This window comes from Quercus suber, unplaced genomic scaffold (assembly GCF_002906115.3).
Source record: "Quercus suber isolate HL8 unplaced genomic scaffold, Cork oak 2.0 scaffold_144, whole genome shotgun sequence".
Taxonomy (NCBI): Eukaryota; Viridiplantae; Streptophyta; class Magnoliopsida; order Fagales; family Fagaceae; genus Quercus; species Quercus suber.
Window position 1 is genome coordinate 81,846 of NW_027069605.1, and position 26,502 is coordinate 108,347.

General features: G+C 33.9%; 2 protein-coding genes and 1 pseudogene across 4 annotated transcripts; all 3 read left to right on the forward strand.

The window, feature by feature from the left end:
* The first annotated feature begins 3,220 nt into the window (after positions 1-3,220).
* On the forward strand, positions 3,221-5,870 carry LOC112035491 (uncharacterized). 2 transcript variants are annotated; one of them, XM_024068317.2, is made up of 5 exons: positions 3,221-3,365; positions 3,473-3,687; positions 4,525-4,692; positions 4,779-5,014; positions 5,366-5,870. In XM_024068317.2, exons 1-5 carry the CDS (start codon positions 3,293-3,295, stop codon positions 5,610-5,612), a joined length of 939 nt encoding a protein of 312 aa, XP_023924085.1. In that variant the 5' UTR covers positions 3,221-3,292; the 3' UTR covers positions 5,613-5,870. The 2 variants fall into 2 exon arrangements, with proteins under 2 accessions (XP_023924085.1, XP_023924086.1); XM_024068318.2 differs by having other exon boundaries at positions 3,274-3,385.
* Positions 5,871-15,362: 9,492 nt separating this feature from the next.
* LOC112035496 (uncharacterized) lies at positions 15,363-17,715 on the forward strand. 2 transcript variants are annotated; one of them, XM_024068324.2, is made up of 5 exons: positions 15,363-15,642; positions 15,738-15,952; positions 16,413-16,583; positions 16,667-16,902; positions 17,250-17,715. In XM_024068324.2, the coding sequence occupies exons 1-5, from the start codon at positions 15,573-15,575 to the stop codon at positions 17,494-17,496; spliced, it is 939 nt and encodes a 312-aa protein (XP_023924092.1). In that variant the 5' UTR covers positions 15,363-15,572; the 3' UTR covers positions 17,497-17,715. The 2 variants fall into 2 exon arrangements, with proteins under 2 accessions (XP_023924092.1, XP_023924093.1); XM_024068325.2 differs by having other exon boundaries at positions 15,397-15,642; positions 16,413-16,577.
* A 4,249-nt stretch (positions 17,716-21,964) lies between these two features.
* LOC112035498 (uncharacterized) lies at positions 21,965-26,015 on the forward strand (annotated as a pseudogene).
* The last annotated feature ends 487 nt before the right edge of the window (positions 26,016-26,502 follow it).

Below are 26,502 nucleotides of genomic sequence, written 5' to 3' on the forward strand. Positions count from 1 at the left end.
TCGCCCCATCCCTACCCCTTGGGGTCTCGCGAAGCCCTGCTCCACCTCGTAAAACTCTACTTTTTATTAATTTGCTCTATAACTAGTACAATTTTTTTAATGAAACATATTTCATTAATAAAAATATACTTGAAATTACAACTAAATTTGTCCCATCAAATCAAATTAATTTTTAGCAAAAATTGAATAATATTATCCAAGTATTTAACAAGACAATCACCAAAAAAAAAAAATCTTCTCACAGTATAACACATAACAAAATAGAGGCAAAGAACTATATTGGGTAAAATAAATAAGTGAATATTATTATGTTTGTTTAAATAGTTAGGTTTTATGGTATGAAAAATTTACAATCATAACCCTAATTAACGCGGGGTGGGGCAAGGTGGGGTTGGGGAGGGGTGGGTCTAAAAATTCTAAACCCATCCTTGCCCCACCTCGTGGTGCGGGGCTAAAATCTTACCCCATTCTCACCTTACCACCTTTGCGGGGCGGGGAAAACCCGCGCGGGGTGAAGCGGGGAAGGGTCAAGCGGGGCGGGACAAAGTTTCCATCCCTAATCTTACCCACAAAAATTACAAATAAAATGAGAGGCTGAATTTTTGTGGTGCATTTCCTAAAGAGAGGAGATAAATTTTTTTACGAATTTTCTAGGGTTTTTTTCCCCATATTTTATCTAGTATTTTTCTCTTTAATTTTCTTATTTTTTCTCCCAAAAACTTCATATTTGTTTTTTACCAAATAATGGGGGGGTATTTATAGAGATAGCCTCCCATTTTTGCTACCTCATTAAACTATTTCGTCTCTTTCTCGATTTTTGGTTTGATCTTTGTACAGTTGTTTGGAGGCCTTTCTGAACTCCATTTTCTTCAAACTTTATATCTCTGGAAATTTCTAGATGTCTAGTTTCCATAGGTCTTGACCTTGAAAGATTTGGAGTTAGGGTTGTCAAGATATTGCATTCAGAAGGGAGGTGACACAATGTAGGAAATTATGTGACATTTTTCCTTAAAAAATTAATTCCTTCTAATCTATGGTAGATATCATCGAGTCCTTTTTATGAGAGGTGTTTGAAACCTCATACTTCAATCTAGTTCATCCAAATCACTCCAATTCTTACCCAAACGATACAGTTTTTTTACGCGAAGTTGGTCCAAAAACAACCTGTTTAACCTAAAAAAAGTGAAGTTTTAATCAGGGTTTTGGTATTTTGTTGATATCTCATCTGTTTTAATTCCGATTTCGGCCTATGAACTATCATTTCGAAGGGAAAAATATGAATTACTAGACGGTCCAAATTCAACTCGATCAGACGATTAGATCAAAATGTTAACTTTTTGACCATACTTAGTTAGGGTTTTGGTCTTAATTGCTATGGTAGGGGTTTTGGAATATTGCAACCCTTCAATTCACTATCTGATCATGATGCATTTATTTGTTACCCTTCTTTGGCTTTGAAATTTGTAATTTGCACCTTTTTTTTTTTTGATTTTGACATTTGTTTTGACGCATGAATTAGGGTCGAACAAAATACAGTATCAACAGCAGTGCCACCACCAATAGTGATTGCCGCTCCTCTTTCCTTTCTTCTATCTCTTTATTATTATTATTCTTTTGTTTTATCAATGGCAAAAAATCCTTCTCTCTTTCCTATTGTTTGTTTGGTTATTGGTTGATTTTGTTAGGGTTTGGAGATTTGGGTTCGAGTTTGAAAGGTGAGATTTTGTGATGGTGTTTGGTTTGATTTTGGCTTGTGGCCACAGTGGCAGTGTTGGTTGGGTTATGGTCATAATGGTGGTTAGGTTATTGTTTTTTGGTTGGGTTAATTTTGGGCTGGGGTTTGTGGTGGTGGCTGGTGGGTGGGTATCTGTTTGATGGGTGAGACAAAGTGGGAGAGAGAAAGAAAAGAATAATAAATGTATAGTGTTTCAATGGTATGCAAGCTCAAACAACAATTTATAGTGTTTAAATACTAAAAATTGTGGCCCAAAAAAAAATATATGTTTGATAGAAGTGTTTGAGTCACATTTCTCAATTTAAGATATTTAAACACTATATTTTGAGAACTAGTTTTTAGTTTTTGAGTAACATTGCTCAATGGCATTGTTGTAAATATTTTGAAAATCGTGGGACCCATTGATAAGACAACACATACTTTTTCCTCTCTCCTGCATGGCTCTCTCTCTCTTACGAACCCACATTGCTAGCCGATCATCTTCTTCCTCTCCTATTTCTTTTATTGTTATTTTTGCTGCTTTGGTGTTTATTGCGGTGCTAGTCTTCTCCTTCCAAATCAAACAAAACCTATTTGAATTTAATCCCCACCAGAAAAACAAAACCCATAGAAACAATACGCCAAATCCAAAAAAAAAGAAAAAGAAAGAAGCCCATTTGAGGTTAAACCCCATCGACAAAACACAAACCAAATCAAACATTTAAAGCAAACAAAAGAAAGAAACAGCAAAATAGAAACAAAGATGCTTAGACCTAGGTTGAGAGGGACGAAGAGCACTGAGAGAGACAAAGAGAAGAGAATCCTGGGTTTTTTGTGAAGAGAAAAGAAAGAGAAAGTGAAATGGTAATAAGGGGAAATTTCTCTCTCAACAAATAAAATAGTACTAAATGTACTATTTATGTCAGATAATTACCCATTTAAAAAAAAATAACACTCATATCAACACAAACAATTATAATTTTTCACATATTAAAATATGTTGTTTGAAACATTGTACCAAACACATTTTTTACATTATGAGTACTTTAAACACATGTTTTCACAACATTTTTTAAGCCACAGTTTTCACATGATTTTGAACAACAATATTTGAAAACCACTACTAAACAGACTTGAAATGTTGGGTGAATGGTGACATAGTGAGTTAAAAATTTAAAATAAATAAAGTACATTTTTTGAGTGCTAAAACCTAATTTTTTTTTTTTTTTTTTAAGGATGTTACGTTTATAAGATTTTCATAACAAATTTTAAGTAGAATGATGTTACTGGTTTTAATTTAAATTTATTACTGAAATTACTTTTTTTTCATACCAATAACAACTTATGACTTATAATTTATTGTAAAAATATTGTATTCATGTCTTAAATATTTATGCATCACTGAATAATTTTAGAAGTAATTAGAGCTTTTTTATTATTATTATTTTTTTAAGGAGTAATTAGTTTAGACTTTATTTTTATTTCTATTTATTTTTTTTGAGGAGCAGTTAGTTTAGACTTTAGACTCCTACCAGCTCAACTGAATTCCATACCTAATCATTTTCCGGATCTAAGAAAATGGAGCAAATCCAGCACAAGTTCATAGACGTAGCACGAGGACTGAAGCTCCACTTAGCCGAGATCGGATGCGGTCATAATCCAATCCAATATGTTTACACAATCTTCACTTCTTCTGTTTTTTTTTTTTTTTTCTTTTCTGTACACTTCAGATTGGTTTGATTCATTTTTCTTTTTCAGGTCCTCATGTGGTCGTGTTTCTGCACGGGTTTCCGGAGATATGGTACACGTGGCGGCACCAGATGATGGCTGTAGCAAATGCCGGTTTCCGAGCGATCGCACCTGATTACAGAGGGTACGGACTCTCTGACCCACCGCCAGAACCAGCAAAAGCTTCGTTCACTGATTTTCTAACTGACCTGCTTGGAATTCTTGATGCCCTCCAACTTCCCAAGGTATTTTTTTGTTATTAACAACAATATATATATATATATATATATATATATTTCTGAGAAAATACTTATACAACAATTAGGGTGGATTAGATTCACTTATTTTGTTGAAATTAAAAAAATTATTGTTGAAAATATTGTAAATAAAAGTAAAAATTAGTTAAAATAATAAAATGGCAGTAAATAGTGAAATAATTTTAATATTTTATTTCAATCCAAACGCTGAGAAATTTGAATTTGTAGTGTTTGTCAGTACGTACGCAACTTAATTTGAATTTGTAGAGTTTGTGAAGAGTGCGGCATGATTTTTTTTATTATCTCCTTTGGCATGTTTATTAATTAAGGACTATGACGGAGCATACGTTGTTTTATAATAATTATATATGGCGAAATTATGAAATTGTGAAGAGTGCGGCATGATTTTTTTTTTATTCTATCCTTACGAAGAACCAAGTCATATAATTGACTCCAGGTTGTTAGCATATTTATAAAATTAAAACATCAATCTAACCTTTTGTTGGCACACCCATGTGTTTTTGCCTTCTGTTTTTTCATCAGCTAGAGGAGTAATCATATTCTAATAAAGAATACAAACTATTTTACAAAAAATTTTACAAACTACTGATGTGATAAGTGATTATTGGTACATGAAAAAGTGATATTAATGGTGGCTTAAATGAAAACCAATAAGAGATTTGTCACATCAACATTTTGTAAAAATGTTATAAAATAGTTTGTGACTGTAGCATTACTCTTCTAATAAAATGAGCAAAAGAAGAAAGATTTGTCTTGCATTTTAAGTAGCTCACTCACAAACGCATTTTAATTTTATATGCACAGGTTTTTCTTATTGCAAAGGATTTTGGAGCTCGGCCTGCCTACTTATTTGCCAATTTGCACCCAGAGAGGGTCCTGGGAGTCGTAACAATGGGAGTGCCATATTTGCCTCCAGGTCCCACTACATTCCATAAGTACCTGCCTGAAGGCTTCTACATTTCAAGATGGCGGGTATGGATATAGTTTCACTCTTAAGGTTCTGATACAATGCATTAATGCCATCCACTTGCAACTTTATGTTTATGAACTCTTTCCAGGAGCCTGGGCGAGCAGAAGCTGATTTTGGGCGCTTCAATGCTAAAACGGTTGTAAGGAACATTTACATCCTCTTTTCCAAAAGTGAAATACCAATAGCTGCAGAAAACCAAGAGATCATGGATTTGGTTGATCCATCTACTTCTCTTCCCCCTTGGTTCACGGAGGACGATCTTGCAGCATATGGAGCTTTGTATGAAAAATCTGGATTCCTAACTGCGTTACAAGTTCCATATAGGTAATGAATTGATCCCAATTGTACACTAGTGACCAAGAAGTATTACTCATTAAACCATGGCACCTTCCTAAACTATAAGTCTATACGAGACTTTAGCTCCTCCACTATTGCTTTGTTTACTTGTACAACAATCATTCACACTGTATCCAATGAGTATGCCAGTGCAACGTATTGGTGTTAGAAATGCATCATTTTCCTCAAGCAAGGTAATTTATGGTTGTTCATCTGTTTTGCTTCCAAAGTGGATTAATGGCTGTACATTTTTTTTTGGAGTGTAAACCACTGTAATTGGAAAAGTTGTTAATGGACTGTGGATTTGCTAATGATTTCTGTTGATATTATACATTCTAGGTCATTTGGTGAGGACATCAACATGACAGATCCAAAAGTTAAGCTTCCAGCACTTCTGATTATGGGTGGTAAGGATTATGTCCTCAAATTTCCAGGCATGGAGGACTACCTTAATAGTGGAAAGGTGAAAGAGTTCGTCCCTAATTTGGAGATCACTTTTTTGCCTGAAGGAACCCATTTTGTTCATGAGCAGTCACCTGACGAAGTGAATCAGCTAATCCTCTCATTCCTTGGCAAGCATGCTTGATCATAGACACTTTAATTACAGTTAGTTGTCATTAAGTTGTCTAAGCTTGGCCGAGTTGTGAAATATTAAACACATGTATTGTATTGATATCAGAGTAATTTCAATAATCAGGCGTTTGGTGTATTTATAGACAGATTAAAACTGTCTGTTTCGACAGTGTTGCATGCGTTAATGTTTTAAATGCTATGAAATAGTGTATACATCCTCTGTTGCTTGAGCTCTTGTTGAAATCTATGGTAAAGAAGAATGGTTAGTAAAGTAAGGTCTCTATTTTCTTTGCTTCTGGATTTATTGTTGTTACAATTATTTTTTTCTTCCTTACTCTCTTTTGGATCAGTGTTTTCAATGTGCATACTCTTAAAACTAAAGATTCTAGGTGGAATAAATTACTCAAAAATCAAATTTTTTTCAACTTCAAATTCAGCACTCCTAGATTTAGTAGCAACCCTTGCAAGGGTCTTACCAAAAGTTTAATGCAGGCGATACTGCTGCAATAACAACGGCTCATTGACAAAATGGCAATTTGTTTTTGTTCCTAACTCCCTTTTGGATCATTATTTTCAACTTTCATACTCTTAAAACTAAAAGATTCTAAAATGACTCAATAAAATAAAATTCACATTTTCAACTTCAAATTCGCCACTCATAGATGATAGATCAAGCAAGGTCTTACCAAAAAGTTTAATGAAGGTAATATTGTTGCCATATAACAATGATATAATTTGCCGTAACAAATTTTGTTTTTTTAGAGAGTTTCAACCTATGACGTTCGCTTATAATGATAGCTCTTTATCATCATACCAAGACATCAATCGGTTTTTAGTGTGGGTAGGGATTGAACCTCAGATTTCTTATTCAACCATAAGAAACTTTACAAGTTGAGCTAACAGGAATCCACATTTGCCGTAACAACTGCTGGTTGGAAAAACGTCCTAAATTGCCAATGGTTGCATTGGGGAAGTTCTGAATTTCAACTTCACGATAAAAGCCCTGACATTAGTAACTAATAAGTACACCCAGTACACCCAATAAGGAGAAAGGGAAAAAAAAAAAAAAAAACTTCACTTTATTTATTTCGAAATAAAGAAAAATTTCATTGTAAATGTAAATGAATAAAATATCACCGTATTTAAAATTCTATTCTACAGTCTACACCTAATAATAAAAATGTTAAATGAAATGAATTCATTTTTAAATTTGCTATCCTAATAATAAAATTGTTAAACGAAACAAAGAATTCATTTTTAAATATGGTAAGAGCTGAAATAAACTATCAATTAGTACGATAAATAAATAAACAAATAAATAAACTCTCTTCCTTCTAAAAGAAAATATAATATAAGTGGTGAATGCTAACCACAAAAAAAAAAAAAAATATATATATATATATATAAAGTGAATATATAGGGTATTTTGGGAGTTTTAGTAAAAAAATCATTAAATCTAATTTCATTCCCTTTCATTCCTCCCAATTTCAGGGGAAAATGAAAATTTAAGGTTTTAAGAGAATAAATAGGAATGAGTGTACCCTCCTACCCATTCCATTCCCTCCTACTTAAATTCCCAAACGAAGGAATTGACTTTTCATTCCCTCTAATAAAACTTCCAAAGAAAAGAGAATGGAAGAATATTCTAAAATGATTCTTTTCATTCCTTTCCATTCCATTCCATTCCCTTCTTCCAAGTGAGGCCTTAAGCAATTATGATAAAGGAAGGAAGGAGTCAATTTACTGAACCTGGCTCCTTGGCAGATTTAAGTCCAAGAAGGGAACCAATTTCCAATGTAGGTAACCTCACAAGGAGATTCTACTATAGAAATTGCCTACTTTGGAAAATGGGCCTAAGTGGCTTAATCTCAAACTCTTGACTTGCTAGAGAATGGGCTATTGAGAGGGAGAGAAGTGAGTAGCCTATTAGTGCATGCTCTATCACTCCTCACACTCTTATTTTCCCATTTCACTTTCTACTCTCTTATTTTCTTTCCTTTTTTTTTTTTTTTTTTTTTCTATTTCTCCCTTTTTTTTAATTTTATTTTTATTTTTATGTTTCTTGTTGTTGTTCACTGTGCACGACTAAGGCTTTTTTATGTTGCATGCCATGATAAGATTTACCGTTTTACCCTTCAAGTACTTTTGGCCTGTTGTGAGTGTCCTTCCCGGACTACTCACTAGTCTGCTAGCTGCCCAGCCGCCACCACTACCATGTGCTGGCTGCACCATGTTCCATTCCCAAACAAAGGGAGTTTTGTTTTATTTTTTTGCTTTCTGTGGCATTCCTATCCGGATAAGGGCTGTGTATTCTCTCTTACTAACTCCTATAGCATGCACATTGATATTCCAGCTCATCTTTGCTTCTTTTGGGTGGCATGTCATCCCAGCAGGACATTTCCCCCAAAAGAGCTTAAGCAGGAACCCCAGAATAGGCTTCCCTCTTTTCCCACCGCTAGACAACTTGCAGGTTTGTTCTGCCCTTCAGGGAGGAACAGAAGCTTTCACAGCTATTGCAAATATTATTGCTGGTACCTTATACCACATGCATCAAACCTGCCATGTTGAAGTTAGGCACGCAAGAAAAGAAGGAAAAAATGAAGCTCACAGACTTGCAAAGCATGCCTAATCTATAGATGATTTTGTAACATGGGTCCTCCACCCTTTATCAACTCTGTAATTCTCTCTGATGTGAATCAGGCTTTTCTAAGAGGGAAATAAAAGTTTGTCTTCCCATTAAAAAAAGAAAATATATATATATATATATACATATATATCATTTTAGCAAGAAGGAATGGTAAAATAGCTAGGAAGAAGGGGTGAAATTTTCTTTTTATTTATTTTAAAATATGGCCTTAATTAAAACTAGCCTCTATGTACCCGCACTGCATGTGCTCAGAGACTTTTTTTATATTTTTTAAGAAATAATTTTAAGTAGTAATTGTATTTTTTTTTTTTTTTTTTTTTTTTTTTTGATCTTGTGTTTGAAAGTGGTGTAGTACGTAGAAAAGATTGGATAGGAAAAATAAGATGAATGTGAGGGGAAAGAAGAGTAAATTTTAGAAGTTTACTTAGTTTTTGTTTTAAAAAAACTAGAGGTATTTTATTTGGATGAAAAATGATAAAAAAAAATGCTAAATTTAGAGAATAAAAAGATAAACGTGAAGGGAAAAAATCCTAAATTTTAAAAGTTCTCTTTTTGAATTAAAAATGATAATAGTTGTAGGTGTTGTAGAAAGTATAGATAAATTGGTTATTTTTTTGACATTTATGACAATATTTTTAAGAGGAGTTGGCCTTCATTAATGAAGGTATTTTTGAACCATATAAAAGTCTAGTTCAAAGAGGAGAATCCTCTTATAAATTATACTACCTTTATCCATGCGCTTTGTGCGTGCGATGAGTTTTTTTTTTTTTTTTTTGGTTTAGTGTCATAATTTTCTTTTTAAAATTTTTTTTTGGATAAGTTTGTTTTGAAGAAATGGATTAGTAGGAGATTGTCCTATCTTGTAGGTATTTTAAGTGAAGTTGGAGATATATTATTACCCAATTGTCCTCAAGTTTTTTCCCTGTTAAACTTAAGGTTTAGGAGTATTTCTAAACAACTTAAAAGTCTAGTCCAAAGAGGGGAATCCTCTTATAGATATTACTAACCTCTTTTCTTTTTTCTTTTTTTCACACGCATGCTCAGAGACTCTTTTATTTTTTTGGGTAAATGTTAATAATTTATATCTATTATAATTTAGAAATATATATATATATATTTCAAACAAATAAAAGGATAAACTTTATAAATAAATAGTAATTTCTTTTTNGTATTCTCTCCCTCCTAAAACTAATCCTATAATAATAATAGAAAAATAGAGAGATTCTTTTCCCACCTAACCCAGCAGTGATTGTTTCCTTTTGTTTTGAGATTGTGGTGGGCCTTTTTTATATCCTTGGCTGGACTACTTCTGCCGTACTATGGCCCAATGATTCTGGGGTAGGAAAGTCGGGACTGTCTCAATTGAAACTCACCTTAAGCTAGTTTGTGCACAAGCTAGGACCCCTGGCAAAGATCTTGGTCACGTGCCTACGACAGGGAATGCTATCATAAAAACGTATGGTAGGAAAAACATAATACAGCAGGATAGTTAAAATATTCTAACTAAAGTACCAAAGATAATGTTTAAATGATTTTGCAATAGGAAAATATGATAATATGAGTATGGTAGGAATAAATAAGCAACAATAAAAATAACATTAGCACTTAGGCTCCGCTTGGGAGTTCATAAGGAAAATGAATGGAATAGAATGGAATGGAATGATCATAAGGGAATGGAAAAGAATGGAATGGAATGGAAAAGAATGGAATGGAATGGAATGTATTTAAGTAAGGGAAAAGAATAGAAAATAATGGAATGTAATGGAATTAAGTAACCTTGATTGGATGTTTCAAAATAAAGGAATGGAAAGGAATGAAAATGAATGGAATGTAAGTAATCTTTTTTGGGAGCAGCATGGAGGGAATGAAATGAAATTATTTTATGATAATATTACTATTAGACCCCTATTTTAAAATAAAGAGTTGAATATATAGGGGTATTTTGGGAGTTTTAGTAAAAAAATCATTAAATCTAATTTCATTCCCTTTCATTCCTCCCAATTTCAGGGGAAAATGAAAATTTAAGGTTTTAAGAGAATAAATAGGAATGAGTGTACCCTCCTACCCATTCCATTCCCTCCTACTTAAATTCCCAAACGAAGGAATTGACTTTTCATTCCCTCTAATAAAACTTCCAAAGAAAAGAGAATGGAAGAATATTCTAAAATGATTCTTTTCATTCCTTTCCATTCCATTCCATTCCCTTCTTCCAAGTGAGGCCTTAAGCAATTATGATAAAGGAAGGAAGGAGTCAATTTACTGAACCTGGCTCCTTGGCAGATTTAAGTCCAAGAAGGGAACCAATTTCCAATGTAGGTAACCTCACAAGGAGATTCTACTATAGAAATTGCCTACTTTGGAAAATGGGCCTAAGTGGCTTAATCTCAAACTCTTGACTTGCTAGAGAATGGGCTATTGAGAGGGAGAGAAGTGAGTAGCCTATTAGTGCATGCTCTATCACTCCTCACACTCTTATTTTCCCATTTCACTTTCTACTCTCTTATTTTCTTTCCCTTTTTTTTTTTTTTTTTTTTTCTATTTCTCCCTTTTTTTTTAATTTTATTTTTATTTTTATGTTTCTTGTTGTTGTTCACTGTGCACGACTAAGGCTTTTTTATGTTGCATGCCATGATAAGATTTACCGTTTTACCCTTCAAGTACTTTTGGCCTGTTGTGAGTGTCCTTCCCGGACTACTCACTAGTCTGCTAGCTGCCCAGCCGCCACCACTACCATGTGCTGGCTGCACCATGTTCCATTCCCAAACAAAGGGAGTTTTGTTTTATTTTTTTGCTTTCTGTGGCATTCCTATCCGGATAAGGGCTGTGTATTCTCTCTTACTAACTCCTATAGCATGCACATTGATATTCCAGCTCATCTTTGCTTCTTTTGGGTGGCATGTCATCCCAGCAGGACATTTCCCCCAAAAGAGCTTAAGCAGGAACCCCAGAATAGGCTTCCCTCTTTTCCCACCGCTAGACAACTTGCAGGTTTGTTCTGCCCTTCAAGGAGGAACAGAAGCTTTCACAGCTATTGCAAATATTATTGCTGGTACCTTATACCACATGCATCAAACCTGCCATGTTGAAGTTAGGCACGCAAGAAAAGAAGGAAAAATGAAGCTCACAGACTTGCAAAGCATGCCTAATCTATAGATGATTTTGTAACATGGGTCCTCCACCCTTTATCAACTCTGTAATTCTCTCTGATGTGAATCAGGCTTTTCTAAGAGGGAAATAAAAGTTTGTCTTCCCATTAAAAAAAGAAAATATATATATATATATATACATATATATCATTTTAGCAAGAAGGAATGGTAAAATAGCTAGGAAGAAGGGGTGAAATTTTCTTTTTATTTATTTTAAAATATGGCCTTAATTAAAACTAGCCTCTATGTACCCGCACTGCATGTGCTCAGAGACTTTTTTTATATTTTTTAAGAAATAATTTTAAGTAGTAATTGTATTTTTTTTTTTTTTTTTTTTTTTTTTTTGATCTTGTGTTTGAAAGTGGTGTAGTACGTAGAAAAGATTGGATAGGAAAAATAAGATGAATGTGAGGGGAAGAAGAGTAAATTTTTTATAAATAAATAGTAATTTCTTTTTTGAACATGAAGGGAAAAAAAATCCTAAATTTTAGGAATTCTCTTTTTAAATTTAAAATGAAATTTGTTATTTGACATTTATCGACCTATTTTTAAATGAAGTTACCCTTCAATAATGAGGATATTTTTGAACCACATAAAAGTCCATTACAAGAGGAGAATCCTCTTATATATAGTATAGACTAAACTTAAACATGCGCTTTGTGCGTGCAATAATTTCCTTTTTTTATTTATTTGTTTTTTTGGTTTAGAGTTATAATGTTTAAAAATGATATATAAATAACCATGTGTATTATTATTATTATTATTATTATTTTTTAAGAAATAGATAAGGTAACGTGGAATAATTTTTAAAAATGAGATAAAGATAGTGTCCTAAGTTTTAGAAAGGAAAAAGCCCTTAGGAAAAGTAAATTACTCTTTTAACTAGATTGTATTTTTTAATTTAAAATTATTTAACTAAATGATAGAGATATTTTAGAGAGTTTAATAATTGTGTAAGAATATTTTAGAACCCAAAAAGTTGTGCCAAGTGCCACAACTAACTATCAAGTTGTAGTAAAAAAAAAAAAATCTCTCCCTTGTAAAAGAAAATATAATATAAGTGTTGAATGCTAACCACAAAAATAATACTGTAATTCATATAAAATGTATTCTCTCCCTCCTAATCTATATATATACCTAAAACTTTGACTTAGCCTTTGACTTTTTTTAGAGCACCCACATTTTTACACATCAGCATTATTAAAAAAGAAAAAGAAAAACTATTTTCAACTTATAAAAAAAAAAAAAAGTTAAAACCCTAAAACGTATTGTGAAACGCTTCTATCTCCTTCTCATTCAAACTTGAAAATTTCAACTAAAATTTCTCCCCAACTCTGAAAATCAAACATGATAACTATTCTCCCCAACTCCGAAAATCAAAAACTAAAAACGCATCTCTTCTCTATCTTCTCCTTCCCCCAAATCACAAAATCTCTTCTCTCCCCATCCTCCCACCCCGAGACCAGACAAACTTCTATGGTTACCAAACCCCAATGGAAAATTCTCCATTAAATCTACCTACCATCTTGCAACCCAACTCACTGATACGCCACCACAAATAGATGTTAACTGGAAAAAGCTTTGGAAGCTCAAAGCCCCTGAAAGGATTAAGAGAATTACCTCCTCAGCTGCTTTGCTTATACCGGAGAAGTATAATTCTGTAAATATTTGTCTCTGTGAGTGAGTTGGGGTGTTGTTTGGTTTGGGTTTTTGAATTTTTTCACCATATTTGTTGTTGTCCTCTTAAACATTGAATATTTTGCTATCAAATTTGTTTCATTGGGTTTTACAGTTTTTTGTGTAGATTAGCTTTGACTTTGGGAACATTTTTTTTTTTCCTATTTCAAACCAATGCCATTTGGGTTCTAAAGTTTGCTCCCTATATATCACTTCATTTTCTTGGAGGGAGTCACACTCAAAAGCTATTGATTGGTAAGTTAAATATATATATATTAATATATGTGTGTGTGAATTCTATTGACAGAAGTGTAAAGCATGCTATTGCTAAGAAGAATCTCCTCTAACATATGCAGTTGAATCTAAATAAATTAGAGCCATTTTTTTCATTTTATTCTTTCAATTATTGTAATGTAGGGAATGCATGCTATTTAAAAAGAGAATTTGTGATTACTTATATGACAAAAAGCTTTCAATTTTTCTTTTGAATCTTTTATTTTTATTGCATGTAATTTATTGATGCTTGGTTGAATTGTAATTCTAATTAGAATTTTGTGCATTAATTTTGTTCCATATTTGTTTACTTCACTAAAATAACATCATCTCATACTGATGTGCAATGTTAAGTGTAAGGACTAGATTTGAGTTCCTAGCCCAAAGGTTAATGGACTCAGGCCCAAAAAGCCCAAAACAATGAATTTGCAGAGAATGGGTTGAAAAAACTGGGCTTTAATGAATCAGACAAACACCAAAGTAGATTCAGATGACAAAGGTGTGTCTCGTATGCCGAAGCGTCAGGAGTGTGCCTTGGGTAATTAAAAAGGTATCTTCACGGGAAGAGGTGAGATGTAATGAGCACAGAGCAATTACAGTGACATCGAAATCCTCCTTTCTTCCCGAGGAGCCAAAAAGAAGAATCTCAATGGGCTATTGTAGGGATATTAGGGCCAGGAGTTCATTATCTATTTGTATATTGGGCTTGTGGACCAAGCCGAGGACGAGAGAGGTTGTCTGAGGAGGAGAAATATTTGTTAGAACAGACTGTGTTAGTAAATAAAGAGGTTAGTTTTGGTCATAATGGCTTAAGAGGGTGGGCTGAGGATAAATGCCTTCTCGGCTGGCCAAAGTTTAGGTCCGAAGAGGTAGTTTGTCGACCAGGGTAACGTTCTAGGAAATTCTGTTAGAGTGGATAAGCATTACAAAGACATCGGACAAGGAGGAGTCCTAAAATGTCTTAGGAGAAAGCTACTGCCACCGCATTAAATACTCTGCAACTAACTTTCTGGCCACATTAATGTGATCTTTAGCCTTACAGCTACTACATGAAGACTTCAAGAAGGTGTTGATGGAACAAGTATCAACACCAATCATCTAGCCTACACGTGGAAGGTGGATATGAAAGGGAGAAGTAGTATAAAAGAAGAAGGAGGCAATGAGAGAAGGGGGTCAAGAAACTAAGAGAAAAAAAAACTAGAGCATTAAGAATAGACTTTGTAATAAAACCTAAAAAGAAATATAAAAACATATCTTCTAGGACTTTACCGAGGTCGATTTTCTTCAACATAAGCCTGTCTATTTTCTTTCATTTATCATCTAAATCTACTTTGGTGTTTGTTTGATTCATTAAAGCCCAATTTTTTTCAACCCATTCTTTACAAATTCATTATTTTGAGCTTTTTGGGCCTAAGTCCATCAACCTTTGGGCTAGGAACTCAAATTTAGTCCTTACATTAAGGTTGCCCCCAACTCCTTCTCACTCCTTATATCACTGGGATTCTGGTCAGTTCATTCCTCTATTTCTTTTAGCTCCAATCATTTATATATTTATTATGAATAGTTAGTAGTGTCATCGACTTCACTACCATCGAAGGAAATTTAAGATTACTATGCCACATGTTTAATGGGGTGATTGATTTTATAAAAGTTTGTTTATTTCTCTATTTGGTTAACCAAGTTTGTTTTAATAATTAGAGTAAAATTAAGTTTCGATAATTTATTATTATTATTTTTTAATTGAAAAGGCAGAAATTGTATTATTATAAAAAAAGAAAGTATGAAAAGTATAACACGGAAATGATCCAAGCCAACACAATGGCTTAGGTTCCAGGGGGAAAAAAAAATTATATATATATATATATATATATATAGGGTTATAGATAGGATGAGTATTAAAAATTCGACCACTAAGCCCCAAAAACCCATAATGTTAAATTCAAATACCCACAGAAAGCCTGTGGTCCTGTAATAATAGAAAAATAGAGAGATTCTTTTCCCACCAAGCTTACTGTTTCGTGTTTCCCTTTTGTTTTGTCTGTATGTTGATGAGGATACAAGTACGACAAATGAAGAAACTAAAGTCAAAAGATGAGAACATAAATCACAAGACCTACACACAGAATCTAATCAAAGGCTTAGATGATTACTAAGGAGAAGAAGAGAAACCCAGTTGAGCTAAAAAGCCTCCGGTGACTAGAGTCTCTCTCTCTCTCTCTGAAGCCTAATAATGGACCAAGTCCAGCACAAGTTCGTGGACGTAGGAGGACTAAAGCTTCATGTAGCTGAGATCGGAACTGGTCAGAAACCAACTTTAATCCAATCTAATTTATTTAAGAATCAAACACAAACGCCATTTTGATCATTCACTCTTAAACTTTGAAAACTTTCTCAGGTCCTAACGTGGTGTTGTTCCTGCATGGATTTCCGGAGATATGGTATTCATGGCGCCACCAGATGATAGCTTTAGCAAATGCTGGGTTTCGAGCCATCGCGCCCGATCACCGAGGATACGGACTATCTGACCCGCCGACCCAACCAGATAAGGCTTCCTTTGCTGACATTCTTACTGACCTCCTCAGTCTTCTCGATGCCCTTCAAATCGCTAAGGTATTAAAATATATAAAGTGTTAAGAAATTTGATATTTGCCACCAAACCTCGGTTATGCGTTTTTAAGTTCTTATTTGTTATGCTCAAAAAAAAAAAAAAAAAAAAAAAAGTTCTTATTAATGATAAAATTTTGGAGATAGAAAAGTTTTAGTAATGTTATTTTCATAATTAAGAATTTGTGATGTGATGAAGCATAAATTGACATGCATGTTTGAAAATTCTTTATTATTCTCAGAATTGAATTTCAATATTATGGGTAAAGATTTTCCCTATATATAGTTAGTTAATATGGTTCAAGGAAATTAAATGCCTTAAACGGTTAAGCTGTAACTCAGACTCAACATTGCTGCCTCGCCTTCTCTAGTCTATTGTTTCCATATATCTAAGACAATATAATGCCCAATTAATTAAAGCTTAATCTCCCCATTTTTCTCTTGGTCTTATTATATATGTCCATAGGTTTTTCTTGTTGCAAAGGACTTCGGAGTTTGGCCTGCCTACCTTCTTGCCGTTCTCCACCCAGAGAGGGTCTTAGGGATGGTAACAATAGGAGTACCTCTCAAGCCAAAACGCTCTGCATTCCATCAATACCTACCAGAAGGATTCTACATTTCAAGATGGCGGGTATGGGTATACCTCTACTTTCCTCAATTAATGTTACCTGGCTCTGGCTGTAACATACTTGCAATCTCATGTTTATGATCTCTTTTTAGGAACCCGGACGAGCAGAAGCTGATTTCGGACGCCTCGATGTTAAAACAGTTGTGAGGAACATTTACATCCTCTTCTCCAGAAGTGAAATACCAATGGCTGCTGAAAACCAGGAGATCATGGATTTAGTAGGCTTATCTACTCCTCTTCCCCCTTGGTTCACAGAGGAGGATCTCGCAACATATGGAGCTTTGTATGAGAAATCTGGATTCCAGACTACATTGCAAGTACCATATAGGTGACGCCACTCATCATCAATCAATATTTTACACAATAGTTGTTATATATGTAACTGCTTTATCTCGTATACTATTATAGGATGCTGCTTCTTTACTTTTACTTTGTATATTGTCAATATTGATAATTAACTTGTCGCAGGTCACTTTACACTTCTTGATGTAGATCGAGATGTTACCATCATTTGTTTCAATTTTGTATCAAATATAATGTAGGTTTCATCTTTGTGGAGTTGTAACTAGTCTGAAATTGCAATTAGCAGTCTGCTTTACCTTCTAAATAGGCAGTGGTAACTCGTAAGTAGACATTTGCTAATGATTTTTGTTGGTGTTTTGCATTAATTTATAGGTCATCAGGTGACTACCCCAACATTACAGATCCAAAAGTTAAAGTACCAGTGCTTTTGATTATGGGTGGCAAAGATTACATCCTCAAATTTCAAGGGATTGAAGATTACATAAACAACGGAGAGATGAAAGAATTGGTCCCCAATTTGGAGATTAAATTTTTGCCTGAGGGAACCCACTTTGTTCAGGAGCAATCACCTGATGAGGTGAATCAGCTGATTCTCACCTTCCTAGCCAAGAATTTTTGATCATGGAAATCTCAACTACGGTTATTGGCATGTAGTTTGCCCAAAGTTTGGCATGAGTTTAAAATGTGTGTAAATTTCTAATCTGAAGGACGGTAGTGTAATATCAAATTCAATAATCAAGCATTTCTAGTGTGATATAAAAAGCCTAAAACTCTCTGTTTCGTGTGGCATGTAATGTATGTTTCTAAATGCTATATGTCAGTGTACACGTTGCTATCACTCACTCTCTACTCATACCTAGATTTCATTGTCAATAATCTATTCAAATAGCAATTGTTTAAAATGTGCTTTTTTTTTTCTTTTTCTTTTTTTGGGTTGGAAGCTAAAAACATCTTTAAAAAAATCTGTTTGAATTCTGGTTTTTTATTGTATTTTTGAAAATACTCTAGAAAACATTTTTCGGCTCTTTGGCTTGTATAAAATCACAATTTTTTTTTCTATATTTATAGATATTAAATAACAACTTTAATTCACCACTTTAAAATATTAATATAGAATAACTAAAATCAACCTAAGCAAAATCAAAAGATATTTATTGAAAATTACACTTATAAAATTAGAATCATTCTAATCTATATATATATATATATATATATAATAGGTGAAACTTAGAGAAATTCAAATTAAAATTCTAAATTAGAGTTCCAATTTTGCGCCATGTGTTCTAAATTATTTATTCTTAAAGAGTTTTATTTCTTCATTTTAGAATCAAATGTGAGACCACATCGTAAATATTCATCCAAGTGAGTTTATTAAGTATAAAAACCAAAGAGTCTAGAATAAATGAATTGTGTTAAAAAAAAAAAAAAAAAAGTGCTTCATAATTTTAATTTTTTTTAAATGGAAAATTTACATTTTATACCTAATAATATCCGTACAAAATGTTTTAAAGAGTTAACAAAATATAAAAATGATTATCAATAATATTTAAATTATATTATGCATCTTATTGTATATCTTTAAATGTATTCATGCATATGTATGAGATTACAAGCTAGTTCAAATTAAAGTAAGAATGCTTCAACCAAAAAATAAAATAAATTAAAAAAAATTTGGTAAAAAAATAAATTAAAATTATCAAATATAATACCATGACCCACCAAATTCATTTATTCTAAACAACACCCAACACGTCCATTTGTCTTATTACACGTTCACATGAAAAATTTCCAAATACATGAAACCTCCCACCTCTATATAAATATATTTTGTCTCTATATAAATATATGATTAAACAACTATACATAAAAAAAAATACAATATATATATATATATATATTTTTTTTTTTTAAATCAAGTCCTCATATATATTCATGAGTTTTGTCATGAACACATTAGAGCATTCACAACATTGATTCTAAAAAAATTAGCTTTTAGCACCTTAAAAAGTTACTTTATTTATTTTACTATCTCACTTTAAAATTTATTAAACGTCAAAAATTCTATTTTTTTACCACTTCATCTAAAATAATATAAACAATTCATTAAAAAATAAAAATAAAAAACAACAACCACCACAAAAATCTATGTCAATTAGCCACAACCACCTCCACCATTAGCCAAAGACACCACTTTGGCAACCATAACTCACAACCAAAAAAATAAAAACCACAACTCATCACCACCAGCCACAACAACCCACCACCGCAACCAAACCCACAGCTAAAATCATCCACCATTCACCACCTCAGCCACCAATCCACAAAACTCACACCCAAAATCAACCACCACCACCACCACTAAAACCACCAATCCACAAAACACACTCCCAAAATCAATCACCACCACCACCACCACCATAGCCACCAATCCCATGAAACTCATAGCCAAAATCAACCACACCACTAAACCCACAACGACCAAACCTATAGAACACACACAAAAACAAAGAGTAGAGAGAATAAAGAAAAGAGACCAAGAGAAAGAGAAGCAGACTGGCGGCGAAGTGGTGGTGAAGAGAAGATGAAAAGATAAAGGTGTGAGGCGGTGAGAGATGGAGATATAGAATATAGAGAATAGACTTCACGGTATTGAGAGGTGAGGAGAGCCATGGTAGTGGGAGAAAGAAATTAATAAAAAAAAAATAGTAGCAACTTGCTATAGTGACCTGTTACTGTAGCAAGTTGCTAAAAAAATTTGAGTTTGGCACCACTGATAAAGGGCATTTTTTGGGCCAGCAAGTTGCATGTCTAGTCTTGAGGAGTGTGTTCATTCCTGTCAATATCGAGAACCCTCAAGTCCGCTTTAGTTAAGGAAGGCATTAAGTTGGTTAATTGCTATTTTAACACATTTGTTGGGAATGTTCTTATAATGTTTGAGCTTGGTTCATTTAATAATCATTTCCAAACTTAATGCTTAAAAACTTACTTTTTAAAGAAATGACCATAAACAAATATTTTCTCAAACTAAACTTGAGCTATTCATAAAATGTTCGATACATTTACAATTCACTCATTTTTATATACAGTTTGCTACAACTGTCCTCTTTGTCAGACCATGATTGTTTATTTTTATCATATTCACTCACGATTTTTTCTTCAATCATAGGTTGGTTTGCCATAGCCCATAAGACTTGCCATTGCCTAGTGTAGTTGTGGGAAAGTAAGTGTTAAAAAAGAAATGTTAGTACAACTTTTGTTACAACTTGACATATAACAAGTTGTCTTATGAGTAGTGCATATATAGACCATAATTTTTTTTCACCACACATGGCGAGTTGCAGCCAAAATTGTGTAAGAGCATTAGCACTGGAGAATTCTAATTCTACTCTATTTTACCATCTCAAAAAGCTACTTTATCATTATACCATATCATTTTACAATACCTCTAATATCCCAAACTTTTATTTTCCAATTCTACTCATTAAAATAATATATCTACATAATAAAATAATATATCTCCAATTACATTATTTATTCTTTCTTTCTCGTTCTTTCTGTTCAACAACCACAAATTTTACAAAAAACATCATCACCACATGCCCACCATCGCTGCACTACACACACCTGACACCACCACCACCACCAGCCCAACGCCGATCACCCAAACACCAATCACCCACGCCGATCTGAACCCACGCAACCCATAGCCCAACGCTGATCTCCACACCACACCACACCCAAACCCATCACCACACACACACAGCCACACACATACACAAACACAAACACAAACCACCAAACCATCAACAGAGCCACACACACACAAACACAAACCATTAAACCATCAACTAAGCCACACACACACCCACCATCAAACCAATCGAAGCCAGCAACAACCACCACACCCATCAAACCCACGGCACCACCTCAATCCATCATCAACCACGACACCGCCCCAATCTGCCACATTAAACCATGATCTCCACCAAACCATGAGACCCACGGAGGCTTGATTCAAGGGAAGAGAAAGAAAAAAAAAATGAAAGGGAAGAGAGATCAAGGAGAGACAAAGAGGGAAGAGACCCACGCCACTGCGACCATCTACCACACCGCGGCACCACCTACCCATGCCCACAACGCGGCACCACGCCGTATGATCTAGAGATGGGCACCGATCCACACAGAGAGGGATGAGAGAGAAGGAGGGATTGAATGAGAGAAAGAACCAAAGAAAATGGTACCGATGAGAAAGAGAGAGGAGAGCTCTGTGAGAGAGATAAGTTGAAAGAAAAAAGTCAGAGAAGTGAAAAGAGGAAATAAAATATAATTATTTTGGTTTACAATACTGCTAAAATACAATTCTACCTTTAGAATTGTACTGTAGCAGTATTGCAAAAAAAATTGCAATACTTAGGTTTAGCATTCTCTAATGCAAAATATTTTTAAGCTGAAAATGCCAAATTCTCCCTACATATGACATTAGCATTCTCCGGTGCTAATGCTTTAAAATATTATATAGGGGTGTGCATGGGTCGGGTTGGGTCGGGTTGAGGGGATATTTTGACCCAACCCACCATGGTGGGTCCAAAAAAATTCAACCCAACCCAACCTATCACATAAGTCCAACCTAACCCAACCCACATGGGTCAGGTTGAACCCATGGGTTTGACAAATTTTTATTATTATTATTATTAAATTTATTAAATATATTATTATTAGTATATATTATATATATAATATATTATATATAAGCACTATAATATTATTATTAGTATGTATTAAATATATTATTATTAGTATATATTAAATTTACAGCTGATATTTTTAAAAAAATTTATTAAATATATAATATATTTTAAATATATATTAAATATAAATGGGTCGGGTCGGATTTGGTGGGTTTGTAATTTTATGATCCACACCCAACCCAACTCGTTATAAAAAAAAAATTTTGTAACCCAACCCAACCTACCAAACCTTAAAAACCGACTCAATCCGACAGATCGAGTTGGGTCAAATTAAATTTGACAGGTTGGTAAATTTTCTGCACACCCCTAATATTATAGAATTGGCATTTCTCGCTTAAAAGTGTGCCTTGACTTGGTTAGTTCTTTATCAATCTCGGTCAGAGTAAAGGATACTATTACGACAAAGGGAGAAACAAAAGGCAGAAGATGAGAACACAAATCACAAGACAGAGAATCTTGTTCTTCGATGATTACAGAAGTAGAAGAAGCGAAACCCGGTTGAGCTTAAAAGGCACTAGTGTAGTAGTGAGTACAATTAATGGACCAAGTCCAGCACAAGTTTCGTGGACGTTGGAGGACTAAAGCTCCATGTAGCTGAGATCGGAACTGGTCAGAAAGAAACCAACGTTAATCTAATGTGATTCATTTAAAGAATCAAACACATATGCGATTGCCATTTGATCATTCATTCGTAACTTTCACAGGTCCTAACGTGGCGTTTTTCCTACACGGTTTTCCGGAGATATGGTACTCGTGGCGCCACCAGATGATAGCTTTAGCAAAGGCTGGGTTCCGTGCCATCGCACCCGATCATCGAGGCTACGGACTATCCGACCCACCGCCCCAACCCGACAAGGCTTCCTTTGCCGAAATTCTCACTGACCTCCTCAATCTTCTCGATGCCCTCCAAATAGCTAAGGTATTAAAAGCTATTAACTATATATGATACTATCTAAGTTAAAGAAATTTTAATTCGAAAGTTTTATTTTGTTATTAGCCAGCCACCTTCCAAGGGTTTTGATTTTTAAGTTCCTAGTGAATAGTGATATGAATGTGGAGATAGAAAAAGTTTAAAGTAATGCTGTATGTGTACTTTTTATTCTGTTACATGAGGCATAATTTTCATGATCAATTTGAACATTAAAATATAGAGAATATTAATTTTTTTTTTTTGAGAAAGGAATATGCATGTTTAAGAATTCATTATTTGTTAAAATTAGGCTGAAATACACTCCTAATGAGCATTTTTTTTTTAATGACATAGTAACTTATTTATATTAAAAATTACACATTCTTCCCAACAACCCAAACCGGTTTCTATGTGGTCTGCCCAACCAATTGAAACCCAAATTCATTATTGTTCAAGTTGATTCATTCCCAAATCCTCAAGAACAAGAGAGAGTGAGAGAGAGAGAGAGAGAGAGTTTATTCACTCATAATTCAATGTAGGCAAAAATTTTGCCTCTACTTTAGGCTCAAGGAAATGCTAAACGTTGAGGAATCAAGGTTCCAAGCCTCAGGGTGGAGTTTTGAGGCTTGAAAATTATCCTCACTCAGGCCTCAGCACCCAACTTGGTTGGGGTTTTCGAACAAAAGGAGGCTTATTTTTGTCTCATAATAATTTTTTTTTCTTTAGATAGCATTGAGTGATTCGTTTAGTTTTAGGCTTATCATTTACGGTTGACATTATATATGTGTTCATTCTTAATGCTAGTTTTTCTTTGAGGACAGGAATATTAGTTGTGATTTGGCTGTATAGTTGTTTTTAACATTTAAGCTGATAGGCAAGAGGCTTGTGGTTTGTCTAGTTCCTTCTATGTGGAGAGTCTGGGTTTAGATCCGTCTTCCCCAACTTGTTGTAAGTAATATATATGTACTATAAATATATCAAATGTGAAGTTGAAGACTTATAAATTAGGGTCAATGAGATACCTCATTTCCAGCAAATCATCATTGCTGCCTTCTTTAATCTGTTGTTTCGAAAGGCAGAGCAATCGTTGGTGCATTTGGGTATTGTTGAAAAAACAATTTTGCTTTCTGTCTTAGTTATTGTGGAAATAATCTAGCTTTTAGCTTTTTTGAATTAAACTAGCCTTTAGCTTTTTGTAACACATTTAATATAAAAGTTACCAAAATCATATCTTTTAATAAACACTATTCAAACAAGCTACTAGAAATAAGCAAAAGCCAAACAGACCTAAGCAAAAGACAATGTGTTAAGGATTTTGTTATGTGTAAACTCTCCCTTTCTCTTGCTCTTGTTATGTGCATAGGTTTTTCTTGTTGCAAAGGATTTTGGAGCTCGGCCTGCCTACCTATTTGCCGTTCTCCACCCAGAGAGGGTCTTAGGGGTTGTAACAATAGGATCGCCTTACATGCCAAAACGCTCTACATTCCTAAAATACCTACCAGAGGTGTCTACATTTCAAGATGGAGGGTATATCTATACTTTCCCCAATTAACATTCGGCTATTATTTCACCAACGTTGCCTGCTTCCAATCCTATGTTATGACCTTTTTTTAGGAACCTGGGCAGGCAGAAGCTGATTTCAGACGCCTTGATGCTAAAACAATAGTTAGCAATATTTACATCCTCTTCTCCAGAAGTGAAATACCAATGGCTGCAGAAAACCAGGAGATCATGGATTTAGTAGACTCATCTACTCCTCTTCCCCCTTGGTTCACAGAGGAAGATCTTGCAACATATGGAGCTTTGTACGAGAAATCTGGATTCCAAACTGCATTGCAAGTTCCATATAGGTAATTGCACTCATCATATTTTACACAACAGTGACCAAAAGTTATTGTGTAACTACCGCACCTTCTATACTACTACAGGGTTCTGCTTCTCTACTATTACTTTGTATATTGTCAATATTTATTTATTAACCTGTCACAGGCAGGGGCGGAGCCACCTTATACTGTGGGGGGGCCATGCCCCCTCAAAAATGTTCAAATTTTTTTTATAGTTAGGTAAAAATAGGCCCCAAAGAATTTTTGTCAGATTTGGCCCCTTCAAATGAAACTGATTGGCCCCTCAAGTCTCCTTGATTCATCAAATTTATTCAATTATGTTGACCTTTTGTTAGTCTTTCTTCATCTCTCCTCCCCCAACATGTCATCACACAAGCCCAACTTGTATAATTTTTACTATTGGGCTGTAGCTTCCCTTTATAGAAGGTTATTACTTCACCTTTTCAATTTGTATTTTTCTTCTACCTCATCACTCACGGTGAAAGTGTTCCTTAATCTCTCTACTCCTCCATTTCTTCTCCTTTTTCATTTCTATTTTACATCAAATTCTATTCATTTTATCTAAGTTCAATTTCTATTTCTATTTATTTATATTATGGTTGATCATTTTTTTTTCTTCCTCTTATTTATTAATCCAATTGATAGTCTAATTCATTATTTATATTTAGTATTTCATGCTAACAAACTAAGACAACCATATTTAAGTAAGCTTTGGTATGACAAACACATCTAATACTAGATTAGATGCATAAATCTTAATTTTATTTGAAAAAGCTCATACACATTCCAAAACTAACAAATTTGTCTATGTTTGACAAATTTGTTGACAAATTTGTCCAGAAATGAGTGGGTCACACACACACACACGCATATATATATATATATATATATCTTGTTAATCAATATGGTCATTTAGTCTTGCTGGCCCCCCCCCCAAAGGAAAATTTCTAGCTTCGCCCCTGGTCACAGGTGTGCACTTCTTGGTGTAGAAATGTTACCATCATTTGTTTAAACTCGAATAAAATGGAGGTGGCATATTTGTGGATTGATGTGGTCCGCGTGACTGTTTGCAACAGACCTGAAATTGCAATTGGCAGTTGCATTACCTGCTAAATAGGCAGAGTTGTAGCTCATATAAGTGGATACGTGCTAATGATTTTTGTTGTGGTTTTGCATCTATAGGTCCTTAGGTGAAGACTTCAACACAACAGATCCAATAGTTAAAGTACCAGTGCTTCTGATTAGGGGTGGCAGGGATTACTCCTGCAAATTTCCAGGGATGGAGGATTACATAAATAGTGGAATGAAAGAATTTATCCCCGATTTGGAGATCGAATTTTTGCCCGAGGGAACCCACTTTGTTCAGGAGCAATCACCTGATGAGGTGAATCAGCTTATTCTCACCTTCCTTGCCAAGAATGTCTGATGATAGAAACCTCAACTACGGTTATTGTCATGAAGTGTACCCGAAGTTTGACTTGAGGTTTTATGTGCGTACTTCTAAAATCTGAAAGACCGTGGTGTAATATCAAAAACCAAGCATTTGAAGTGTGACATAGAAATGCTAAAACTCTGTTTAATGTCGCACGTAATTTATGTTTCTAAATTTAATAAGATGGTATACACATTCCTATCACTCTTCTTGTCCTTAAAATAGTCTATTGAAATGGTAAAGCTCCCTTTGTTTCGGCGTACAATACTTTTTGTTGGAAACTGAAAAATATTTGTGCCATAAATAACAATTTTAATTCACCGCTTTCAAATATTGAAATATAATAACTAAAATCAACCTAAAGAATTAATCAAAATCAAACTTATAAGCACAGTCATTTAATCTCATATTCGATGTTTTGAAGGTATTATGCTCCTTTAAAATTTTAAATGTTGTTTTGGTCATTTGCAAGTGTGGGGAGATTTTAATAGTTCTGCTCATTTAGAAGGTATTTTTGATTTTTTAGATTTTATTGGTCATTCATTTTAATAGACTAGATAATATCCCACGCAATGTAGGAATGCTTTGTAATTTTATTTGAAAATAATTTTTATTTTTTTTAAGACCCATATATAATAATCATTTTGTTATATATGGTCTGTTTGGATAGCACTTATTGTTGCTGAAAGTT

Bases quoted from the DNA above. Each gene is read 5' to 3' on its own strand.
- LOC112035491 (XM_024068317.2), top strand. From the start codon at position 3,293: ATGGAGCAAATCCAGCACAAGTTCATAGACGTAGCACGAGGACTGAAG. The intron at 3,366-3,472 runs GTCATAATCCAA...TTTCTTTTTCAG, and splicing joins CTTAGCCGAGATCGGATGCG to GTCCTCATGTGGTCGTGTTT. The intron at 3,688-4,524 runs GTATTTTTTTGT...TTATATGCACAG, and splicing joins ATGCCCTCCAACTTCCCAAG to GTTTTTCTTATTGCAAAGGA.
- LOC112035496 (XM_024068324.2), top strand. From the start codon at position 15,573: ATGGACCAAGTCCAGCACAAGTTCGTGGACGTAGGAGGACTAAAGCTT. The intron at 15,643-15,737 runs GTCAGAAACCAA...AAACTTTCTCAG, and splicing joins TGTAGCTGAGATCGGAACTG to GTCCTAACGTGGTGTTGTTC. The intron at 16,584-16,666 runs GTATACCTCTAC...ATCTCTTTTTAG, and splicing joins TTTCAAGATGGCGGGTATGG to GAACCCGGACGAGCAGAAGC.